Genomic DNA, 20,747 nt, shown 5'->3' with positions numbered 1-20,747 from the left:
GGACTTATGGCCATGTCATGCTGTCACGGCCAAGTGCTAAGCCTGAAAAGTAGGCTTTTTTCCAAAAGTGTTCAAAAGACTATGGATACTTACATGGTTTTGCGTTATTTTGTTATTCAGCAAGGACAGTTACTAGATAGATACCACATTTTATGCAGTCAAACCTCTTCAGTCTTCATTTTCTTCTCTATAATGGATTATAAAATCAAATTGATAGCCATATGTTTATGAGTGTGGCTCCCAACTGTGAGGGGGTTGTCATATTTTTCAGACTACATGTTTACTCCTATCCCCCAAAAGTCCCACTTTCCCATTCATCTTCAAATCAAAAAAGCTTAAGCTGCAATACAGTGTGTTTTGTTGCTTATATACAGTTATTATTAATATCTCCAAAGGTAAACGACAATCCATCACTGTCATGCCTCGTGTTTTGTTTTTGTTCATGTTTTCTGTCATTCTGTACTCAGTGTGGAAAATCAACCTTCATTTGTCGGGGGTTGTGTTTTTCCTGCCCATTTCCTTAACAGAGGGGACGAGGGGGAAGAACTCCCTTCCCAATACTCCCTCCCTCTTTCCTTCTTCCCTCCCTCTTTCCCAAACCCTGCTCATTTTTGGCAGTTCCTCATTCCTCCTTTTTTCTCTCTCTTTCTGAGAGGTTGTATGACAGCGTTTTCCTGCTGCTGGCAGAGAGAGTGGAGACCGTGAGGGAGAGGGAAAGTCTGTTATTCAGAGCAAGCTACCACCTCTTCCCTATAGGTTTCTCTACACACTCCAGGACTGGAGAACAGCAGTAGTCACACACAAGGAACGAGCAAGATTGACAAAGTCAGGATTGCTTGTTGTGTTGATTTTGCCAACCTGGATGCGAGAAGTGGACTGTTTTGACTGAGGCTAGCATTGAGCCTTACCTTATCTTGACAGGAATGAACTTTCCTAAGAGGACACTTTGACAGTACTACTTACTTGGTGAGTGTGACAACCCCAGTCTGTGTATGTACAATAACATATGAACCTCAACGAGGTATTTAAATCACTGTATTTACAATGTAAAGGCTGTAACTTTTTGCGTTTCCCTTAAAACCCATAAGCCCTGCTTAAGCCGGGGGAGTGTGTTCTACTAAGCTATATGGATTTTTTTTGAGAAGGTCATACCAAGGATCATTTTGCTATTTGATTTTGAATTTGAATACCCCTTGAAGTATCCCCCAAAAATATGTTTTAAAATATTTTGGGCCGTCCTGCTATTAGCCCATACAAACGCGTTGAATGACAGATTCACTACATGGAACAACAGATAGTTCCCTATAAAATCAAAAGGAAGTTTGTTCTGAAATGTCTCCCCTATATCTGAGAGATAAAGAAAGAACAGGAAACATTTGTAACTTATTTTTTGCATGTATTTAACTGGTATCATATTAGTGTGTATCCCAAACTGTTCGGACTCTACAGACAGAAGTTGACAGATCGGCTGTACTGACTTCAGACGAGTCCCAAGACGCTTATTGGGGTCGTAGAGCAAAACGGAGAACACCATCGTGTTCGTGAAAGTCTCATCTTTCCATAGAGGGGTCATAATAGTTTGGGAAGACTGATTTTTGTGATGTCTCATGGTATGACAAACACCATTCTAGCGCTTTCACCTTTCAGTGAAGTGTGACATAGGCAGATGCAGTGGATTGAGATGCATCTAATGCAAACCTGATATCTCTAGCTTAAACTGACTGATTTTTATGGGGGTGCGACCTGTGGTGTGTGTCTAGGTACAGTGGGGTTTCAATGAGTGTCTGCTGTTTCATGTTTTGCAGTTTATGTTCCTTCGGAACTCTGCAAAGCAGTACTCTTGTGGTTGCAAGAGTTTGGGAACACTTTAAAAACTCTAATGACGACTAGAGGTTCCCTTTCTGTCAGCGCACTCAGTAGAACACACAGCTATAGGTTCCAGCGCTGTGTGTTGTAGCTTGTTTCCTTCCTTCCGGGAACAGTAGCTATATTCATATCTTTACGTGATCCAAGCTCATTTATAGGGGTTATACTGTTCTTGTTGGAGTGTCCTCAAGAGAAGCAATGCTCACCTTTTGAGTGTCTCAACAAGTGTCTCAACGTGAGCTCTTACAAGAGCTAAGAGCTCACTGCCCCAACATGTATCTGATGGATCAGTGCCAGAGAGCAGGGCTGATGCAGCTAGCTGCACAGTGGCTAACCTTGCGGTGATAAATGACTTGACTTTCGCCGCAATAAATGCAAACATCCTGCCGCATTCTGTATTTTGGTGAGGGCCGCATCAACAGCATAATACGATCTGGGGGAGCCGAGGTGGGAGCGTCATGCTTCACTGATGTGCAGCCCTCCCGTTTCATCAACATATAGGGGTCCTGTGTGTGTGCGTACGTGTGTGTGTGTGGGGGGAGAATAATGGTTTTGTCTCACACACGTACACATACCGTCTCTACTGGAGTGCTGTGGTCAGCTCCTCTTATCAGTAGGAGATAGCCATTCTCAGAGGTCCCCTCTAATTAGCATTTCTAAGTGGGCAGGCAGCTTGCTGTCCCTCCCTGTGTCAATATGATAAAGTGACAGATAACAGAGGATAAGTGTGAATGCCTTAAACCCTCAAGCGTGTTTTGGGACAGTTGACTTGTATCTGACCTCTCCCAGCTATGTTCCCCACCATCCTCTTGTTCACCTCAATCTCACTGCCCCATGTTTTTTTACCTTTAGAAGTCACATAATTAGTTAAATAAAGTCCACCTGTGTGCAATCTAAGCGTCACATGATCTGTCACATGATCTCAGTATACATACATCTGTTCTTGAAGGCCCCAGTGTCTGCAACACCATTAAACAAGGGGCACCATCAAGCAAGCGACACCAGGAAGACCAAGGAGCTCTCCAAACAGGTCAGGGACAAAGTTGTGGAGAAGTACAGATCAGGGTTGGATTATTTAAAAAATATCAGAAACTTTGAACATCCCACAGAGCACCATTAAATCCATGATTAAACAATGGAAAGAATATGGCACCACAACAAACCTGCCAAGAGAGGCCCACCCACCAAAACTCATGAACCAGGCAAGGTAGGCAATAATCAGAGAAGCAACAAAGAGACCAAAGATAACCCTGAAGGAGCTGCAAAGCTCCACAGCGGAGATTGGAGTATCTGTCCATAGGACCACTTTAAGCCATACACTCCACAGAGCTGGGTTTTACAAAAGAGTGGCCAGAAAAAAGCCATTACTTAAAGAAAAATATAAGCAAACACATTTGGTGTTTGCCAAAAGGCATGTGGTGTTCTCCAAACATATGGAAGAAGGTACTCTGGTCAGATGAGACTAAAATTGAGCTTTTTGGCTGACAAGGAAACCGCTATATCTGGCGCAAACCCAACACCTCCATCACCCCGAGAACACCATCACCACAGTGAAGCATGGTGGTGTCAGCATCATGCTGTGGGGATGTTTTCCATCGGCAGGGACTGAGAAACTGGTCAGAATGATGGATGGAGCTAAATACAGGAGAATTCTTGAGGGAAACCTGTTTCAGTCTTCCAGAGATTTGAGACTGGGACGGAGGTTCACCTTCCAGCAGGACAATGACCCTAAACATTCTACTAAAGCAACACTTGAGTGGTTTAAGGGGAAACATCTACGTGTCTTGGAATGGCCTTGTCAAAGCCCAGACCTCAATCCAATTGAGAATCTGTGGTATGACTTAAAGATTGCTGTACACCAGCGGAACCCATCCAACTTGAAGGAGCTGGAGCTGGAGCAGTTTTGCCTTGAAGAATGGGGAAAAATCCCAGTGGCTAGATGTGCCAAGTTTATAGAGACATGCCTCAAGAGACTTGCAGCTGTAATTGCTGCAGAAGGTGGCTCTACAAAGTATTGACTTGCAGCTGTAATTGCTGCAAAAGGTGGCTCTACAAAGTATTGACTTTCGGGGGGGTAAATAGTTACGCACGCTCAAGTTTTCTGTTTTTGTTGTCATATTTTGCATCTTCCAAGTGGTAGGCATGTTGTGTAAATCAAATTATACCAACCCCCCTAAAATCTATTCGATTTCCAGGTTAAGGCAACAAAATAGGAAAAATACCAAAGGGGGTAAATACTTATGTAAGCCACTGTAGCCCTGGATCAAGATGAGTGGTGTATTTTATGAGTGGTGTATTTGCTTTATTACCACTACAATCCTGTAATGATGCCTTGGTATTGCTATTTAAGCCATTGCCTTGGTCTTGCTGTTCTCGCCTAGCAGAAACTGATAGAGTAACTCACATCTGACAACTTCTTAGGGTGAGTAAACCATTGCTCTCACATGTGTGTTGGTATAATTTTTGTTTTGTTGTGTAACATGAGAGAGAGTTTGAGACATGCTACCTAAATGAAGTGGGAGGCACAGTATATTATATTTTGTAGACCAGTAGCCATTAAATGTTATAAACAGGTTTTCAAAGAGACGCAGAAGCTATGAACTGCCTTGTCTAATCAGATGTAAAGCCAACGAGACTGTATTCGATTCAGATTCGCCATTGACAAAAAATAGGTTGATGAGTGATTTATCTCTGAAGCTGTGTTTAGCAAGACTCCAACTAAAACCACTGCTGTCTCATAAAGCCTCAATGCCTTCTAATGACTGCTTCTCCCTGGTCTCCTTAGACTTAGGGGGATGTTTGACATGCTAAATCCACTAGGGTTTTCCTAAGCCTCGCTATCTCTGTACACATGTGAATGTCCAAGAACATAAAGAGCACTGCAATTAAGGTAGAATTTGTTTAAAACTTTACATGGGAATCTGGGGGAAGAGAGGAACCATATGGTGAAAAAGGAATAAAAACAAGATGACAGGGTTAAGCACACAGAAACTGGCCGAGGTTTGGACCAAGTCATTGTTTTACAAGTTTGAGTTTCGAGTCCTAAACAAGTCATAATGTGCTCTTCACCAAATGTAATACAATTTCATATTTTTAACAAGAGTAATAGTTAGTATATTACATTTACGCAAATCATGAATGATTTTAAAAACATATATATTAACTACTTTCCAAATAAACGTTATATTTCCATGGACACACACACACACTCTCTCTCTCTCTCTCTCTCTCTCTCTCTCTCTCTCTCTCTCTCTCTGTGTGGTTACAGTAGGCTAACGTATGTCAATGGATTTAGGAACAGCAGTAACATCAGGCAGGATTTAGGCTACCAATTGCCTAGCCTAGCCAGTTGAAGCTCAATCTTGGGTGCAACGATCACATTCCCGCACTGACTGACTGTGTGGAGGCTCATTGATTTAACGTTACGTTTGCTACAAGATACACTAGTAAATTAATCAAATATTAGCCACGACTTACCGTTCTTTGTGCAGCTTCAAATGTCGAACAAAGTTGGAAATTGTTGCTCCTCCGCCTGTAAATTTCTTCCGGCATGTTTTGCAAGTTGCAATCCATTTTTTTGTTGATACAGCGTCGTCTTAATATCCGAATGTAATTATTTGGGGTATCATCTTTCCAAGGGCTCCAACTGAATTCACCCACCGACATTCCTCTGCACTGCCACACAACTTTTTCTCAGCTGATACAATTTGATTGGCTGCTGTCCGATTCAAAAGGTAATCCGTTAAATTAACAGTTAATGCGCTGCACACTTTTTTTAATAGTATAATTTTTAATATTTGGGCTTGGGGAGGGTATCAAGTCAGGTCGAGTCATAACGCTCAAGTCAAGTCACGAGTCACTGGTGTTAAAGTCAAAGTCTAGTTTCAAGTCATCATATTTGTGACTCAAGTCTGACTCGAGTCCAAGTCATGTGACTCGAGTTCACACCTCTGGAAACTGGTACAGTGACGTTTCTAAAGTATCTCTAGTATTCATTGATTGCACATTAAATAAGAGACACTTGACTCAGAAGCTCAATCTTATGATTGAATCATAGTTTAAGGTCGGTTATCAAATATTTATGGTCCACACCAAACAAGTCGTTTGTCCAGCTCCGACAAAACTGTACCCTGACGAACTAAAGAACTCATACCATACAGACTAAAAATGACAGCACGTGTCACTTTCCCAGAAGACTAGGCTTATTTTATGTCCAGGAAACCAGCTCTACTTGTTTGTGAACAGGACATGGTTAACTCTGCCCAGCCACTCATGGAAAGGGTTAACACATTTTGTGTCATAGGGTAATCACAAGTCTTGTGTAATGAATGCAGTGTGTGGTTGTGGTCGGATGGTACATGCTGGCCCAGATCGATCAAAGATCACAACTCTATTTTTGGAGCTTGAGGTTGGGGATCACCTGAGGGTTACTGTGCTTTAAGAAAGCACAGGGGTGCATATGAGGAGGCAAAAAGGAACACACATATGGGTGTATGCATGGACACACATCATCATGCTCTGTCTCACATAAACATTCCCACTTATACTCTCTTGCACACACACACACAAACTCGTTAAGTTCCAATTCTGAGCATCAATGTCCTGGGCCCTGTATGTACAGTATTTTATATAAATGTTTTATTAATTTCACCTTCATTTAACCAGATAGGCTAGTTGAGAACAAGTTCTCATTTCGAATTGCGACCTGGCCAAGATAAAGCAAAGCAGTACGACACAAACAACAACAGAGAGTTACACATGGAATAAACAAATCATACAGTCAATAACACAATAGAAAAAAAATATACAGTGTGTGCAAATGAGGTAAGATAAGGGAGGTGATGCAATAAATAGAACACAGTGGCGAAATAATTACAATTTAGCAATTAAACACTGGAGTGATAGAGACTGGAGTTATAGATGTGCAGAAGATGAATGTGCAGACATACGGGTTAGAGATATTGGGTGCAAAGGAGCAAAAAAATAACAGTATGGGGATGAGGTAGTTGGATGGGCTATGTACAGGTGCAGTGATCTGGGAGCTGCTCTGACAGCTGGTGCTTAACTTCTCTGCGATATGTGGGACGGTAAGTGTCCCACCTCGCCAACAGCTAGTGAAATTGCATGGCGCCAAATTCAAAACAACAGAAATCCAATAATTAAAATTCCTCAAACATACAAGTATTTTACACCATTTAAAGATAAACTTGTTGTAAATCCAGCCACAGTGTCCGATTTCAAAAAGGCTTTACTGCGAAAGGACACCAAACGATTATGTTAGGTCAGTACCTAGTCACAGAAAAACACAGACATTTTTCCAGCCAAAGAGAGGAGTCACAAAAAGCAGAAATAGAGATCAAATTAATCACTAACCTTTGATGATCTTCATCAGATGACACTCATGGGACTTCATGTTACACAATACATGTATGTTTTGTTCGATAAAGTTCATATTTATATCCAAAAATCTCAGTTTACATTGGCGTGTTATTTTCAGTAGTTCCAAAACATCCGGTGATTTTGCAGAGAGCCATATCAATTTACAGAAATACTCATAATAAACATTGCTAAAAGATACAAGTGTTATGCATGGAATATTAGATCCACTTCTCCTTAATGCAACCGCTGTGTCAGATCTTTTTTTTAAACTTCACTGAAAAAGCACACCATGCAATAAGTAAGTATATAAGTACAGTGCTCAGACACAAACAAGCCATACAGATATCCGCCATGTTGTGGATTCAACAGAAGTCAGAAATAGCATTATAAATATTAATTTGATGATCTTAACATACTTTTGATGATCTTAATCAGAATGCACTCCCAGGAATCCCAGTTCCACAATAAATGTTTGATTTGTTCGATAAAGTCCATCATTTATGTCCAAATACCTCCTTTTTGTTCGCATTTAGTACACAATCCAAACTCTCGAGGCGCGGGCAAGTCCAGGCGAAAGTTCAGATGAAAAGTCATATTACAGTTCGTAGAAACATGTCAAACGAAGAATAGAATCAATTTGTAGGATGGTTTTATCATAAATCTTCAATAATGTTCCAACCGGAGAATTCCTTTGTCTTCATAAATGCAATGGAAAGCAGGTCGCTCTCACGTGAGCGCGCGTGATCAGCTCATGGCACTCTGCCAGAGCCCTGACTCATTCAGACTCCTTCACAGTAGAAGCCTCAAACAAGGTTCTAAAGACTGTTGACAACTAGTGGGAGCGTTAGGAAGTGCAATATGACCCCATAGACACTGTATATTCGATAGGCAATGAGTTGAATAACTACAAACCTCAGATTTCCCACTTCCTGGTTGGATTTTCTTCTCGGGTTTTTGCCTGCCATATGAGTTCTGTTATACTCACAGACATCATTCAAACAGTTTTACAAACGTCAGAGTGTTCCCTATCCAAAACTACTAATTATATGCATATTCTAGCTTTTATGGCTGAGTAGCAGGCAGTTTACTATGGGCACCTTTTTATCCAAGCTACTCAATACCCCCCCCCCCCCAGTCCCAAAGAAGTTAGAGTTAGTGAGGGAGATATGCGTCTCCAGCTTCAGTGATTTTTGCAATTTGTGCCAGTCATTGGCAGCAGAGAACTGGAAGGAAAGGCGGCCAAAGGAGGGATTGGCGTTGGGGGTGACAAGTGAGATATACCTGCTGGAGCGCATGCTACGGGTGGGTGCTGCTATGGTGACCAGTGAGCTGAGATAAAGCAGGGCTTTACCTAGCAAAGACTTATAGATTACCTGTAGCCAGTGGGTTTGGCGACGAATATGAAACAAGGGCCAGCTAACGAGAGCATACAGGTTGCAGTGGTGGGTAGTGTATGGGGCTTTGGTGACAAAACAGGTGGCACTGTGATAGACTGCATCAAATTTGCTGAGTAGAGTGTTGGAGGCTATATATGTAAATGACATCGCCGAAGTCAAGGATCAGTAGGATAGTCAGTTTTACGAGGGTATGTTTGGCAGCATGAGTGAAGGATGCTTTGCTGTGAAATAGGAAGCCAATTCTAGATTGCATTTTGGATTGGAGATGCTTAATGTGAGTCTGGAAGGAGAGTTTACAGTCTAGATAGACACCTAGGTATTTGTAGATGTCCACATATTCTAGTGTCCACATATTCGAGTAGTGATGCTGGACGGGCGGGCGGGCAGGTGCCTGTAGCGATCGGTTGAAGAGCATGCAATTAGTTTTACTTGCATTTAAGAGCAGTTGGAGGCCACAGAAGGAGAGTTGTATGGCATTGAAGCTTGTCTGGAGGTTAGTTAACACAGTGTCCAAAGAAGGGCCAGAAGTATACAGAATGCTATCGTCTGTGGAGAGGTTTATCAGAGAATCACCAGCAGCAAGAGCGACATCATTGATGTATACAGAGAAGAGAGTCGGATTGAGAATTGAACCCTGTGGCACCCCCATAGAGACTGCCAGAGGTCCGGACAACAGGCCTTCAGATTTGACACACTGAATTTTGTCTGAGAAGTAGTTGGTGAACCAGGCGAGGCAGTCATTTGAAAAACCAAGGCTGTTGAGTCTGCCGATAAGTCTGCCGATAAGAATGTGGTGATTGACAGAGTCGAAAGCCTTGGCCAGGTCTATGAATACAGCTGCACAGTATTGTCTCTTATCGATGGAGGCTATGATTTCGTTTAGGACCTTGAGCGTGGCTGAGGTGCACCCATGACCAGCTGGGAAACCAGATTGCATAGCAGAGAAGGTATGGTGGGATTCAAAATGGTTGGTGATCTGCTCTGGATAAGAGCGTCTGCTAAATGACTTAAATGTAAATGTAAATGATAACTTGGCTTTCGAAGACCTTAGAAAGGCAGGGTAGGATAGATCTAGGTCTGTAGCAGTTTGGGTCTAGAGTGTCTCCCCCTTTGAAGAGGGGGATGACCGCGGCAGCTTTCCAATCTTTGGTGATCTCAGACGATACGGAAGAGAGGTTGAACAAGTAGTAATAGGGGTTGCAACAATTTTGGCTGATCATTTTAGAAAGAGAGGGTCCAGATTGTCAATTCCTGCTGATTTGTAGGGGTCCAGATTTTGCAGCTCTTTCAGAACATCAGCTATCTGGATTTGGGAGAAGGAGAAATGGGGGAGGTTTGGGCAAGTTGCTGTGGGGGGTGCAGGGCTGTTGACCAGGGTAGGGGTGGCCAGGTGGAATGCATGGCCAGCAGTAGAAAAATGCTTATTGAAATTCTCAATTATCGTGGATTTATCGGTGGTGACAGTGTTTTCTAGCCTCAGTGCAGTGGGCAGCTGGGAGGAGGTGCCCTTATTCTCCATGGACTTTACAGTGTCCCAGAACTTTTTGGAGTTTGTGTTGCAGGATGCAAATTTCTGTTTGAAAAAGCTGCTTTCGTAACTGCCTAACTGTTCCTGGTTAAATTTTCTTGAATGGGGCTTGCTTATTTGCGATTGTGAGGAAAGCACTTTTAAAGAATAACCAGGCCTCTTCTACTGATGGGATGAGGTCAATATCCATCCAGGATACCCTGGCCAGGTCAATTAGAAAGGCCTGCTTGCTGAAGTGTTTTAGGGAGTGTTTGACTGTGATGCAGGGTGGGTTGTTCGACCGCAGACCCATTACCGACACAAGCAATGAGGCAGTGATCGCTGAGATCCTGGTTGATGACAGCAGAGGTGTATTTGGAGGGTAGGTTGGTTAGGATGATATCTATGAGGGTGCCTGTATTTACAGATTTGGGGTGGTACGGTGGTAGTTGCATTGATCATTTTTGTGAGATTGAGGGCATCAAGCTTAGATTCTTGGATGGCCGAGGTGTTAAGCATATCCCAGTTTAGGTCACCTAACAGCACGAGCTATGGAGATAGATACGGGGCAATCAATTCACATATGGTGTCCAGGGCACAGCTAGGGGCAGAAGGTGGTCTACAGCAAGCGGCATCAGTAAGAGACTTGTTTCTGGAAAGGTGGATTTTTAAAAGTAGAAGCTCAAATTGTTTGGGCACAGACCTGAATAGTAAGACAGAACTCTGCAGGCTATCTCTGCAGTAGATTGCTACTCCGCCCCCTTTGGCAGTTCTATCTTGTCGGAAAATGTTATTTTTAGGGATGGACATTTCAGGGTTTTTGGTGGCCTTCCTAATCCAGGATTCAGACACGACTAGGACATCCGGGTTGGCAGAGTGTGCTAAAGCAGTGAATAAAGCAAACTTAGGGAGGAGGCTTCTAATGTTAACATGCATGAGCTAGATTGCGATGGAGCACGTATGATAAAGTTGATATGGTGATAGAGCATGTGTTTTCTCTTCTGAATTTCCATAGGAGAGCAGCACTTTGTCTCTGTCTAACATCAAACCCATCAACCGCACATCTGGCCGCTATTAACCTCCACCCCCATGGGCCCATATCTCCATTACTCCCCATACCCCCACCAGCCCAATCCTCATGGGGTAAAGAGATTGCTCGCTAGATAATTTCTTATGTCACTAAAATACCTGCTTCGGTTTGTCACGGATTGCAGTTACATTCGCACTGAAAAGCATAGAGGCTTCTCTGCTGAACCAAGTTGGAGTGGAGTTGAAGATGACACTCCATTTAAATTAAATCATGGCCTCACGTAGAGAAGTATGACATAAAGAAACCAAAATAACTTCCTTATTGAGTACCTGCCCTGTGAATTAGATCAGAATGTTTAGTAATGCCTTGGATGAGAAGAAGGTTCTGGTCCTTGAAAGCTACAGTGTTAAAAAGCTGTTGTTAAGTGAGACTAAAGTCAAATTCAACAACTTATCAAAACTGTCCACCCACTGTGCACAAATGTCGGTACAATGTCAAGTTTTGATTTATATTTGATTGCGTTGTCAATGAGCGTGAATTGAAAGTGAAATCAAAACAATCTTTGAGTCATGTAAGTGCATTTTGGTTAAAATTTGGGAAAAAATTATCTACAAAAATGGTTGATTCTCCCAGTTTGTGCCTGGTGGGCAGTTTAAAATGGCTCACTTATAACCCAGAGAAAGTTAATCCAAGGCTAATGTTTGGAAACCACATTCACTGGGTGGCAACCCTGCTCGCTGTTCGGGAGGAGAAAACGAAAAGCAGATTTTCTACATTTGAGTCTCAGCTCAGTGGAGCTCCCCATACTCTCAGCTGGCAGACATCTTTGGGGTCAGCTCTACCTTGTGCTCGGTGTCACTGGGCCTGATGGCAAACACATGTCTGACTGGGCTCAAACTGAAATAATTCCCCCCACAGTACGAGCCCATGGCCAGGGCACGGTGCAATGGAAAACAGCACCAACACTTAGCACAGCTTGATCCCCAAGATCCCATGTCAAGAGAAAACAAGAAAGGAAGACACTCTCTTTTCTCTGAAATGCCCTTACAACCCTTTACTGTCGTCAAGAAAGACCGGCCGCGCTGGACAGAAAATGCCTTCACCAGATGCCTACCCTCTGAATGCTTTTGCAGGCCCCGGCGAACAGAGCCCTAGCTCTTAGGAAAAGGGTCCGCGTTTATTGGGTGGAACATTACCGCCTGCACCTCTGCCTGTCTTTCTCAGGGAGAGGGTCATGGCTAGAAGGGATACAGCTTCTGTCAAATTAACATCAAAAGTTTTTTGGGGTGGGGAATTTTTCCTAACCCTAACCCTTTTCTTAACCTTAACATAAATATCCTAACCTGCTACGTATATTCTCCTAACCTGCTGCATATGTTCTCCTAACCTGATACAAAAAAATTCTAAATGACAAAAGCTGTATCCCATCTAGTCAAATCCCAGAGGGAGCTTGAACTTGAAGTTCAGGCTTTTCTGGACTTGGATGCTGTCCTGCCTTGGTTGGTGGTCAGGGGATCTTGGTTGGCTGGGTTTAGGCTAGAGAAAGCCTGTGAGACCATACACTGCCGTGATTGAAGCCACATGGTAACTATTTTACAGAAATCTGTTAAAATAGGAAAGGTATGGGAAAAATACATCCAGTAGATATTGCTGTGATACAACTTCAGTTTATGAGCATCGAGGGGAAAGCCATTAACCTGCTTTTCTGCTACTTACAGAATCTCACATCATGGCTTTCGGTGAAAAATTGAAAAAAAAGTAAATCAAAGCAGTAGCTCTACAGGCTGCACAATTCTAGCATACAGTATTTATTCACGTTGCAAAAGTCAAGTGGAGTCTATTGAGCTTAGAACTGCCTCCATGTGCTAAAAACAATGAATAAATTACTCCTTAGTGGTCCATTTGATCCCATGGATCATTAATCACAGACAGATTTTCTCCCTCAGTAGCAGAAATAAAAATATAAGAAACAAGGATCATTTTAATTAACATTGTCAGGGGCAAAGTTGATGAATGCTATAAAATTGTCCTCACTTTACACTCAAACTAAGTGACACCAGCTCTCTCTCTGATCTACCATGCCAGAGTTGTTGTATAATAGGCTATATCTGTGCATAAAAACAACAGAATGAGATTAAATTCAAATCTGGGCTTTTCAACTCACTGAAGACCTATGCCAGGCAAACCACAGAAAGAGCATCAATTGTGCCAGGGAAAAATTACAGCAGCACAGAAATTCTAGGTATCAAAAATATCCCTATCCCTCTGTGGTTCAAAGTGTGTCATTATCATGAGGAAGCAGGTGTACTCGCTCCCTTGTGGGATTTGTATTTTTTCATGCAGTTTCTCATTGTTATTCAAATATGGCTACACTCCCTGGATAAATTCCTACTCATGGGTTGTTAATGTGATTTCTCAGACGCAGCAGAGGAGTACTATGGTTAGATACTTTATGAATGGTTTATAGTGTACATGTATCTAGGGAAAAGGGCTTCTGTTTGGTAATAGGAGCGAAAAGTCTTGCCTCTGAGGTTGGTCCCTGTCACTATGTGGCTAGTCAATCATTTAGGAACTATCTTTATCTAGAGAGACTGCATAATCAGCTTCTCCCCACAAGACAATAACAGCATGATTAGCTCAGACAATCAGACAATGTTATCCTTCACTTTAAAGGCCCACTTTAAAACTATCATGTTGACTTTGTGGACAGTCAGTCATTGTTTCCATACCTCCATCTATGAATTCACATTTTTTTTTACATTTCTTTTACCCAGCTTTATAGCAAACCAAGTGGTGGGGCTGCCGTTTAAGGAGTGGGAGTTAAGGGCATTTGTCTGGACAAGGTTCCGGACTGACAGTACAACCGGATGTAAGGGGGGAAATTTGGTAGGAAAGGAAAAGCTATTGTGCTCTTCTGCAAGATGATAAGAACAAAAATATCACAACTTTAACGGACAGGGTTTTCCTTCATTTGGTTCCTCTTTCCTCCCAACCAAAGCAAACAATAGTCAGTCAGAAATAGAGAATGAACTCTTCCCAGGCCTCACAACACCACATGTTGTTTACCTCAGCGTCAGTCTCAGCACTATTTGCCTTACAGTTATTTGAGACTTGGATGAACTTTTCATTGTTTTTGTATCTTGACATGGTGTCAAGATACACTCTTAAGTACACACTGATTGGCTTCAATGTGAAGTCATTGGTTGACTGATGCTGCCCACCATGTGACTGAGGACACAGGAAGTGGATTGTGTGTTCAAATGGTTTGACCTGAGGATATGAGGTCAGTTAGGATTGAATGGCAGGCATTATTTGGTAACATGCGAGGTGACGTAATCTATGAGTGAGGCCTTCAAAGCTGAAGCCTTCTCACACAACATTAGCTTAGAGTGTGCCTCCATTCATTTTCCAGTACCATAAAGGGTCTTTGGCATGTAGGTGTAGGAAAACCCTGTTTGGTTTTATGTCAATTTATTTGTAGTGGCATAGTGATCCAGTTAGCATTTGAACCCCTTTAGAGGCTCTTGAAGGGAGTAATATGCCAGAACATTTTCAGCACAGCATTCAATGTCCCCAAAACTGCAGAAACACTGATATATGTGAACAGTGTTTTTCTCTCCAGCAGTGAAGGGGCATGGCAACATCTGCTATTGAATAGAAAATTAAGTCACTTGGAGAACATGACTGAAATTTGAGTCATGGGATTGAGGGAGGTGGAGAGCACGTCTGTTCATAATTTATTCCTCAGGGCAAAACAAAAACAAAACAACAGGCCCAGGTTAATTATTGTTGAGATTGGCTTTAAACGAGTCTCCGGTTGTCTTTAACCACCCTTCTCAGATGCCTGAGTTCTGACTAATTCCATTCTGGTGCATTCCACTGTGAGAAAAGAGCAGTTAGGCCCAGTTAGCAGTCCAATCATTAGCCATGACCTTGGAAAACTGGTGAAATCACTCGGACCTTACACTTTATTACCTAAGCTCTTTAGACAGTATCCTATGCGGGTACTGGCTGCTTTGCCTAGATGATGCATTGTTTCAAATAGCTCAGCAAGGATCAGGCCAATGTGGCCTGGTCCAAAATCTGTTTTTGTTTGGCAATTACAATTACTGTAGTTGGCTATACATACAACACAAACAGATCTGGGACCAGGCTACAGGAATGATGTGCTGGGGGAAAGTTGACCTTGTCTGTTCAAACACAAGTTGTAGTAATTGAAAAGGAAGGAAGTAAAAACAGGAAGAGTGTGCGGATGGAACCCGCTTCTGTGGTCCAAAACAAAAGGCTCACTGACCATATGACTCTGTGGCCTGGAGTGGAGAGATGCTGTCATGGCGACTGTTCCCTGGGTCCCTGCTAGCCCCGAACACTCTCTCGGCCCAGCATTAGTGTACATAGGGTCTGGCAAGAGTCAGCAAGATCACAATCTGCACTGGGAAGCAAAGAGGCCCTGTTAAACCAACTCAAACTGGCACTGGGCTTTTTCCTCTCAACACATAAAGGGTTTGTGAAAAATGTTTGAATGTTTTTCACGGTCCTCTTTCCCCACCTGGCATTTAAAGAGCTGCTCATATTCTGTGAGATATACGGTGGCTGTCAGGTTTATAGACTAGGATTTCTACTTCTTGGAGACAAAGTGCTCTGAGGATATTGCAGTGGTTTGATGTGTCAGAGATGGGATGAGACTTAAGTTTATGTGTTAAACTGTTTCCAGGGAAACATCAGCCTGTGACTTTATCAGAGATATTTTATATACTTTCATTCATTGTAAGCAGCTTTGACTTTACTTCAAACATATCAGTGCTTAGGAATACACACAAAAACCTAGTGAGAATTCAATCTTTGTCATGTTACAAACACCATGGACAAATCCCCCACCAAAAAATGCCTCTTCCTCCTTGCACATCATTTATTGTTGTGTACCCTCCATACATGAACAAGTGCAGTGTTTCAGTGTTTAACGTTTATAACATAGTTACTTACATGCCTTTTGAACATATGCGTATGTAAATTGTATTTATACAGTATGCACTGTATATGTATGCGTTTGTGTATCGAAATATGAACTTTTGTACTACTGAAAGCAAAGCCTGTATTTTGTCTGCTGCCGGACTGTGTATCCCTCGGCAACAGCAAAAGGCCTGTCATTGTTTGCATTGCCAACGCCTCAGTGAGTTTGGATCTGATGTAGGCTGACGGCTGTGTGAGTGTCTGTGTGTTTGTTCTTGTCTCAGGGCGGCCAAATGAACTGTTCGGCCTGAGGAGCGAAGGGCACGGGCGTAGATCCAGAGAGACAGAGAGAGAGGGTAGCTCAATCATTCAGCAAACCTCTCCACTTCCATCATGAGCTGGGACTGAATAGTTACCACTACAGCTTCATTTTATGGTAAGGTTTATGACACAATACAAGGTGTACATATGTCTGTGCTTCTTATTGCATATCTTTATATCTTAGAGAAAGAGCATTGTGCTTTTTTTAAAGAGTCAGGCATGTGCAATGCATATGGTTGACCAATGTTTTTGTTGCATTTTTCAATCCTTGCTGCATTAACAAATGAGCGTGATAACAACAGTATAATATCATCGGGATTCACATTAGTGTAAAATCCATAGACTGAAGAGATCAGCCAACAATGTTGAGGTGACAGAACAAAAACAGGTGGCCTGTGCCATTTTTGATGTCAATGATCTGTAGGCTATGAGAATATCATGCCATGTGCTATGACTTAGCTTGTTGTGAGCAATTCCACGGGTTTAGTGCTCTATGTGACTGTGCTAGAGTCAGCCATCTTGTCCTACTTGAACAACATGTTTGTTCCCCTGGGTGCCATAACACAGAACACGTGTAGAATGAAAGGGATCGAAGGCTAATGCTAACACATTGAAGGGTTCAGGGAGACTCGTATTGGCTGGGCCCCTGTGTCACTATCTATAGCATCTTGGTTTTCCTGTGTCATGTGCCTTCCATGTGAGGATGTCATCAAGGCGGGTCGGGGGGGAGAACAATAGTGGAGCGGACGAGAAAAGGGCAGAGTCAGCAGGAAAGGGCTATGACAAGGGTTGAGGGTGAAGGGAGGGGGTTGCACAGGAAATGCAGGAGAGACCCAGCAGGGCCTTGTGGATAGAGTGTTCCATATGGGAGAATCCACCCAGCCTCTCACTCTGATTGGAAACAGTCTCTCTCTCTCTCTCTCTCTCTCTCTCTCTCTCGCTCACTCTCTCAAAAGCACAGGGGCTTGCCTTTATAGCCTAGCCTATGTAATTGACAGAAAATAAAAACAGACCACATAGGAAAAGAAGCAGGACCAGGCGTCATACTTTTGTTGTGTGGCGAGGCGTGGCGCCGCAAGGTTCTCTGTGAGGGAAACTTGAGACTTCCTGGGGAGTCTGAGGTGAGGGAGTAATGACCGGGCCATCGAGGGCCTGCAGGAACACAATGGAGCCAAACAGAGCGTCAGGAAACGCTGAGGAAAAGACTCAGACGACCAGAAAGCGCCACCAGGGATAAGCCCAGTGGCCAAAACTTAAACCAATTAAATTACTTGTCTAAACTCAATCATTCACATTTGGTTCTGCTCTTCAGGCAGAGCTGCCTTAAGAACAAGATTAAACAAGGAAAACCCAGTGACTCTGTTTCAGTCAGGGACAGTAAAAGTGTGACTAAAATACATAGTTAAACAATAGCAACAACACAGGTCTTCCAGGTGTTCACCTATTTGTGTCAGTCAGGGAAATTGAAAGGGTGAACTAAACAGGTACTGTAAAAACAACACAGAGGACCTTAGGCCTTGCCCCCATTGATCCGGGAGGCTCGTTGGAGGAAGTGCTGTTCATTGGTTTCTGAGGAGAGAGTTGACCCCTGGACCCTCACTGTAGAGGCCTGTCACGGCTCACAGGCAGGACCATGTTCCAAATGCGTCATGATCCCAGTTTGCGCGGTTGGTATTTGAGGACGAATAAGTGGAGCTTTTGTTTGCCACAGTTGGACCAGTTAGGCCTGGTCCTCACCCACCCAAAGACATATGTGACCGACCGGCTCAATTCGGTCTTATGTAGAAAAATGTAGTATATCATCCACTACAGTTGAGGAACAATGTGAAAGTAATTCTGCTTTGAAAGCTGATAAACTTGTAATACCACTTTTGAGAAAATGTCCCTATGGAGATATTCTGTGGTCAGTGGGTTTGGCGCGATAGCTAATAAGAAAACATCTAGTGTGGCACTAGAGGCACTCGTAAAACACTACATTTTAAAGGGGAGGGGAATTATAGGGGTTTGTGGTAGCAGAAGTGTTTCGGTGGGGTGCATGAGGGTAGCATGAGGGTAGCATGTGTCTTTTGGCCAAGTCTCGTTGTGTCAGTTTGTTTGTTGTGGAACTTTCTGTGGTACACAGTGGGAATAACTGAATTCATGCATACATTACTGCATACAGTACTTGGCATTGCATGCATGGCATTGAAGTTGAGATCGCAAGGAATTCTGATGCAGTGGGTTGTGTTTATTTGTTCTAGGTGTAAGCAAAGGCTACTGGACATATCGTCAGCATGGACGCAAAGAGGAAAGAGATGGACCTCCTGAGCAACAGCATAGCTGCATATGCACACATCAAAGGTCAATCAATCAATCACTTTAACATCAGCAGTTCTCACATTGCTTTTAAAGTACCACAAAATGAATCAAAGAAACAAAATCACCAATGTGCCAGTCATAACAATATTGATTTAGGCTACTAGCACAATGCCTTTTTGACATATTGTGGGGTTTTGTTATACTAGGTGAAATTACCAGTTATCTTTTTCTGTCCTGTAGAGAACCCAGAGAGCTTTGGGCTGTACTTTGTGATTGGGGTTTGTTTTGGCCTGGTCCTCACCCTCTGCCTCCTGGTCATCCGGATCTCTTGTAAGCCCCGCACCAACATCCCGGCCTCCACGCCCGAGAAGAAACACCTGAAGGACTTCAGTGAGGACGAATGTGATGAAGATAGCGAGGATGAGGATGAGGAAGAGGAGGGTGACGTTGAAGCACCTGCCCCCATGCCCACCACAGAGATTCCCATTGGCAACCACCACAACCACAGCCAATCGGACGGGACACTGAGCGTTAACGTGTTCACGTCGGCCGAGGAGCTAGAGCGGGCACAGCGATTGGAGGAGAGGGAGCGAATCATACGGGAGATCTGGAGGAATGGGCAGCCTGATATCCTGGGTTCAGGAACAGGCACTATAGGTCGGGTGCACTACTACTAACGTCCAGTACTACTGGGCCACTGAATGGACATACTATATAGAACTATGGTGCTATGGAATCAGGGGGTACACTGTGGTCCACACTCCGCCAAAGACAGATTCCCATGAGGGGTGTCACTCATGCTGTTGTATACAGACAGGTCACAAGTGGCGTGCTACTTCGATCTGGGGTGTATTCAGTGATGTGAAATCTTATGAATGTTGCAGATAGAAATATAATGAATAGAGCTGACAAAATTCACTATTCTACCTGAAAGACAAACATATCTGTTCTGCACGATAAGTTTCTATCTGAACATTCTGTAACGTGACATCCCTCTGAACAGGCCCTTGAAGTGTAAGTCTTGACTCTAACACTATGTGATAGTGGTGTGCTGTGTGAATGTATTTCCCCCATCAACATTTGTCACCTACTACCACTACCATAATGGAGTTATACCACAAGGCACCTTTGAGACCAGTTCTGCTGCTTTGTGATTTAGGCATGTGAATGGGAACGTTTATCATAATTGGAGTCTACAGTGTAGAGAGATGCCTGAATAAAGTATTGCCCTTAGAAAAACACAAAGGGAGTAAGGAAGGACTAATACAGCCATTGACAAATAGCCAGAGATACTGTAGGGAGTAGGGACCAAGTATTTTGCAATGAGAGGTCACTTTCTTTTGTTTGCTATGGGGCCATGTTTCCCTCAACACTGGTGAGTTTACAGTGGGACAGTGCCGTGAGCTGTTTGTCATTATATTAGGAAATTATCCTCAATGCGTTAGAGTGGTCTTGGAACCTTCTGTGAGAAAATAGCTTTGCCTAAGTAAGAAAATAGAAATAGATTCGGTGAGACCATTTTTCACCTGATGTCAAGTCATTTTGGAATTGGACTGCTCAATTTGCTCAGTTTAAGAACACAGTTTTAGGCTGTTTTCAGAACCAATTACACTAGGGGAAATTAAGTAATTAAAGTGTGAAACTCAAAAGGCCTTGTGGTTGTTTCTGTTACACTTAATGTCTTTTAGACAAACAATGCTCTTTCTTAAAATGTTCCTAGACTATGTATTTTGAATATACTGTACAATATAAAGATTGTCTAGGGCTTTAATTGAACAACTGAAAAACCTCAGTTGAACCATTTAATTACAATGGATTGTAAGGTCACTCATAGTGAATTGTTATTCTTAACCAATTGCTCCCATGTGTGCCTTGAAATGTTAAATAGATATGATTTTTTATAGTACAATACCTTGAAAACTTGTTTACTAAATGATTTGGCAAAACCCAGTGGTCTATCTAAACGAAATAAAGTCTTATTTTATTGTTGGAAATAAAA

At 42.8% G+C, this 20,747-nt stretch overlaps 1 protein-coding gene across 1 annotated transcript; it reads left to right on the top strand.

Annotated features, from left to right (window-relative positions):
* The first annotated feature begins 693 nt into the window (after window positions 1-693).
* LOC115141225 (protein eva-1 homolog B-like) lies at window positions 694-19,520 on the top strand. Its single transcript, XM_029679973.2, has 4 exons — window positions 694-966; window positions 16,414-16,565; window positions 18,691-18,790; window positions 18,989-19,520. The coding sequence occupies exons 3-4, from the start codon at window positions 18,724-18,726 to the stop codon at window positions 19,423-19,425; spliced, it is 504 nt and encodes a 167-aa protein (XP_029535833.2). The 5' UTR covers window positions 694-966; window positions 16,414-16,565; window positions 18,691-18,723; the 3' UTR covers window positions 19,426-19,520.
* The last annotated feature ends 1,227 nt before the right edge of the window (window positions 19,521-20,747 follow it).

The sequence above is a fragment of the Oncorhynchus nerka genome, linkage group LG14 (assembly GCF_034236695.1).
Source record: "Oncorhynchus nerka isolate Pitt River linkage group LG14, Oner_Uvic_2.0, whole genome shotgun sequence".
Classification (NCBI taxonomy): Eukaryota; Metazoa; Chordata; class Actinopteri; order Salmoniformes; family Salmonidae; genus Oncorhynchus; species Oncorhynchus nerka.
Note: the sequence above shows the minus strand (reverse complement) of the source record. Positions and strands in the feature narration are given on the sequence as shown.